The sequence below is a fragment of the Penaeus chinensis genome, chromosome 12, assembly GCF_019202785.1.
Source record: "Penaeus chinensis breed Huanghai No. 1 chromosome 12, ASM1920278v2, whole genome shotgun sequence".
NCBI lineage: Eukaryota > Metazoa > Arthropoda > Malacostraca > Decapoda > Penaeidae > Penaeus > Penaeus chinensis.
This window is the reverse complement of record NC_061830.1, coordinates 40,240,882-40,245,881: the sequence shown is the minus strand read 5'-3', so window position 1 is coordinate 40,245,881 and position 5,000 is coordinate 40,240,882. Positions and strand designations below refer to the sequence as shown.

The 5,000-nt window shown below is 36.9% G+C and overlaps 1 protein-coding gene across 3 annotated transcripts in view; it reads left to right on the top strand.

Annotated features, from left to right (window-relative positions):
• The window catches only part of LOC125031061 (triple functional domain protein-like), a 24,261-nt gene extending 20,262 nt beyond the window's left edge, over nt 1–3,999 (top strand). For all 3 annotated transcript variants that reach the window (XM_047621517.1, XM_047621516.1, XM_047621518.1), the window contains 2 exons: nt 2,870–2,977; nt 3,144–3,999. In XM_047621517.1, coding sequence (XP_047477473.1) covers nt 2,870–2,977; nt 3,144–3,911 — 876 coding nt within the window. In that variant the 3' untranslated portion in view covers nt 3,912–3,999. The remainder of the gene's footprint in view (nt 1–2,869; nt 2,978–3,143) is intronic.
• The last annotated feature ends 1,001 nt before the right edge of the window (nt 4,000–5,000 follow it).

Here is a 5,000-nt window from a genome sequence, read left to right as displayed (position 1 = left end):
TAGGAAATAACTACCGTCTTTTTATACATATACTCTTAATTGTAGATACATTTATTAATGCAACATATATACAATCATATATATGTAATTATTTATGCATGAATATACATACAAGCATACACACACGCATGCGCATATACATGCGCATATACACACTCACATACACACACACTCACACACATGCACACACATGCACACACACACACACACGCACACACACACGCACACACACACGCACACACACACGCACACACACACGCACACACACACGCACACACACACACACACACACACGCACACACACACACACACACACACACACACACACACACACACACACACACACACACACACACACACACACACACACACACACACGCACACACACACACACACATGCACACACATGCACACACATGTACACACATGTACACACATGTACACACATGTACACACACAATGTGTGTGTGCATACATGGCTTTATTTGTATATGTGTCCGTGCACGTGTGTGTGTACGTATGTATGTATGTATGTATGTATGTTTGTATGTATACATGCACATATAAATAACAACCAGGCCTTGAACCTCTGCCAGATCATGGCCGAGTGACAGAAGTTCGAGTCTTGGTCAGGGAGGTGCCAGTGTGGCACTGCAATATTCCATCTTTCATACATTCTTTTTGTGTGTGTGTGTGTCTGTGTGTGTGTGTGTGTGTGAGTGTGAGTGTGTGCGTGTGTGCGCGTATGCGTGGACACATATTTTTTATTTTGTTTCTTTTTCTTTTTTATGCATAAGTGAAGCATTGCTGTAAACCTTGAACACTTAACATATGTCATTTTATTTATCACCACAAAGGACATGAGGTGAGTCACAACAGTATACTCCTGAATTGTTACATTGTATGTAGACTTATAGCAATCCGTCTTTACTTCACATCCTTACACTAATTTTGTACATGTGTACTTATTGGCCTCTTTGTGCAGTGTTTGTTGAAAATTATATTTATTTCCATTTGATTAAAGCCACTATAGTCATTGTCTATAAATTTAAGTAAGATTTTCCCGGTATGTGTGTTTTTAATTTACTTTTCAAAATTCAGGTTGGAATAGTAGTCTAGGATCAGTTTTGAACTAGGGAGTTTTTTTTTTTTATATATATATGAAGAAAATGTAGGATTTTGTAGAAGTCAAACATTTTGACGTATTTTTTTTATTAATAGATTGTATTATAACAGAGCACCAATAAGAAAAATTCTGTACATATATGACAATTTTATTATTATTATTATTATTATTATTATTATTATTAATCTGTCATGGTGTGAGTGGAGATGCTGTTATTCTTGACATTTTTGGCATTAAAAAAAAAAAAAATCCAGGCGGACAGTAGTATCCTGAGAAATACTCAAGACAGAAATAGATGCAAACCTTGATCGATATAATTATTCTCCCAAGCTTCAGATTACCGAAAAAGTTTTGCCATGGTAATGAATGCCAAAACCAACACACTGTTCATAACATCAAAACACAAATATGGTAATAGGCTCAATCTTAAATTTTGTGGTTTGATTTTTGAAAGCTCCACAGAACCCATGAGAAGAGTAAGTATCATGTGCATGAAATGTTCCCTATAGTTTATATTTACCTTATGTTGCTAAACCTTGTGGAACAGTCTGTTCAGCTGAACACATCTAAAAGGTTGTAGTAGTTGCAGATCAGCAACCTATAGCTTGTATTGAATGCTTTATTGACACTTCAAATGCTTGATATTTCAAGTACCTTTTTCATTGTGACATCATCATAAAGTATTGTGGATCAACAAAACTGCAACACAGACTCACCTCTTTTGTTTTGCATCAGAGGGTATACTTGTCTGTAATTGTATGTTAGCATATCTGTGTATTTCACTTGTTGAGAGTGTAACAGCTATTCTCAAATGTCAACACTTGCAGTAAACCTTTAATGTTTTTTTGGAGGTAAGATTACACAAAAAATATAATATTTCCAAGAGATAGGCAAAGAGTAGACATATTGTATTTTCCTCTTTTATATTAAAAAGAAAGAAGGGTTTATTGAATAAATTAACACTGATACAGTTTCATGTCTGCAAGGAACTCTTTTAGAAGGGATATCAAAAATTGAATACATTGTTACTTTTTCAATGTTTAGATGTGATTTTTACATGCCAACCCTACATGCCAGTTGACATTGCTTTGGAGGGCAAAGTCTCGTCCACTTCCTCGGTTGATTTTCATATACGGTTTTTGGGCTGGCATGCTTCATTTTTTGTATGCTAAGTCTGTGTCGTTATGGTTCCTTTTTTTCCGTTTTTATTTTTATTTGCATGCTGACATGTAGAAATACATATATGTTGTTGAATTGGAAATTGTTAAGCTTTCAAGATACATGAACTTTTTTAATGTAAAATGTCATTCCATTTTTAACCACAGTTGGAAAATAAAAACATGAAAATGTAATATGTTATGAAGTGATTTTGGCCCTTGTGAGATTGGCAGTTTTTTGTGATATACATTTTTTTTTAAAGCTTTGCTGGAATGTAAATTTTTCTTGTATTATAATTGACTGGGTTATTTTCATTCTTAAAACAAATTTTATTAAGACTAAAATATATATTTTATCAAAAATTATTTTGAATGGAATACTAATTTTACTTCATTATAGGGTTGGCATGTATTTGAATATTGATATATTAAAATATGCTCTATAATTGTGTAGTTTCCTTCATCTCTATTTTTTCTCCTTGCTCTTTAACTCAATTGGGTTGTCTTTGCGTAAAGTACAGTTTTCAGAATAGTTACATGTTGCCTGGAGATGTTTGCACTAGATATATTTTGATCTGTTTTGTAGGGTGAATGGAGTGTGTCTCTACCACCGGGAACGTTGGTGAAGGTCCTGGCAGACTTCACGGCCTTAAGGGAGGATGAAATTTCAGTCAACAGAGGAGAAGTTATACAGGTATGTCCTGACTGAGAGTAAAGATGTGCATAGTGTTTAAACAGACCTCTGATACTTTGTTTCATACTGCTGCTTAGTTTTAAGGGTTTTAATCTGCATTGCCTCTTAATTGTTTGTTTAGAATGGAGTAAGTACAGGGATGGACTCAAGCAATTCCTCTTTACAGGTGATTTCATCAAACGCTCTTCGTGGCTACTTGGTTCACAGAGCAGCCACCAGCAACAGTCCAGCAGCTGAGGGTTGGGTTGCTGCCAATGTCCTTCTTCCTTCAGCACACCCAGATGCCCAGACAACCCCTCCAGCATCACCCACACACGTCCCTGCCCAGTACGAGCCTCTAGGCAAAAGACAGTGGATGAAATTCCGAAAACCATCCTTTTCTAAGAGAGATTCCAAAGATTCCCATCCTCCCCCACTCAGACGAGAGGAGACAGTCCATGAACTCCCAAGCATGCGGTCCCTCACATCTCGACCTCCATTGCCCACCCGTCAGATGACAGTGTCGCTCATTAATCCTTATCATGTGGAAAACAGTAGTGATGTTAATAATCGTGTATTAGCTCGAGATAAACCTCCTAGTGGATGTGTGCCAGCATCACCAGAATCTCCAGTCAGAATAATATCGCCTCTGCGAAATGTGACTGTTTGTCCTGGGGAACCTGCAGAAATGGTGTGCACAATCACAGGTGCTGGTCTCTGGGCTGAATCAACCACAGTGGCTTGGGCTGGCCCGCACGGGCCATTGGTTGACCCACGCTTTGAGATGGAACAGCACCGAGATGGAACTCTGAGGCTCCATGTTGGAAGTTGTCGCGTTACAGATGCTGGTGAATACACCTGCACCATCACCTGTGGAGGGTATTCCATCGCCTGTTCAGCCCGCATCAATCTGTCCCAGGGTAAGGACCATAGCTATTCTAACGGCCATTCCTAGAAATAGGAGTACTGGATTTGTGCTGGTGTTGGCTGAATTGACTGTATCTTGGAACTCACCATTTTATTTCAATAAAATCTAAAATTTCCTCCAGAACCAGCAATCATGCAGATGGTGTTCAAGAAACTTTTTATTTTCCTATCCTCCTGATATTGTTTATACCTAAATAGATGATCTTGAAATGGAAGTTAACGAGTAATCAGCAGGAATGAGAAAAACGTTCTGCAAGATGTTGGGTGAAGTTAATAAGGTAGTTAAACATGCTTACTGGCAGTAGAGCTAACCTAAGTGGTAAAGTGTCAAAGCAGCAAAGATAGTAGTGTGTGAAGTGAGGAAAGATATCGTAGCTCTGTATGTCATACTAAATGCGTTTCATGACAGCATGAGAGACCTGTTTAAAGTCCAAGTATTTCAAGTTTATAATAGAGATCCTAAAGTCTTTTCAGCAGATATGATAATCATAAGCTTTGTCTGTTGTATGTTAGAGAGAACAACTGAACACTGTATTGTCTTTTATAATGTAAAACTGTATTATTTAGTGAGTTGAATTTTGTCACAGTTTCTCCCAAAAATATATCTTTTAGAAGTAAATTAGTGACAGTAATTCCTATGGAATTAACGTGACTGTAGATAAGATGTAAATGGTTATGTTGTTATGAGAATGTATTTTTTATAGGTTATGCTGACCTCCATTCATTGTGAGTCGTGATTTGATTCCAATAATGATTGCATGATGTGAAACTGAAGTCTTTAGTTGGTGTAAGATAGGAAAAAAAAGCTCAATCTCACTCTCCCTCCCTTTCATAAGTCTTATCCAAACATACAAGACACAATTCTGTTACATGCATTCATGTATGAAATACCATTAATGTCAAAATCTCAAAAAGGAAGAAAAAAAAAATAGTTCATCTTTTCTCATTGTGGTTTGGAAAGGAAATTGCAATCTCCATGAACCGAATCCTTTTTTTTTTTTTTTAATTGTGATTATCATGTTTCAATAGCTTTACGCATCCATTACTAAGGTTGCACAGACTTAACTTAATCTGCTTTTGCATGTTTTCCATTTGTCCCTTCCTTTCTCATTGCATC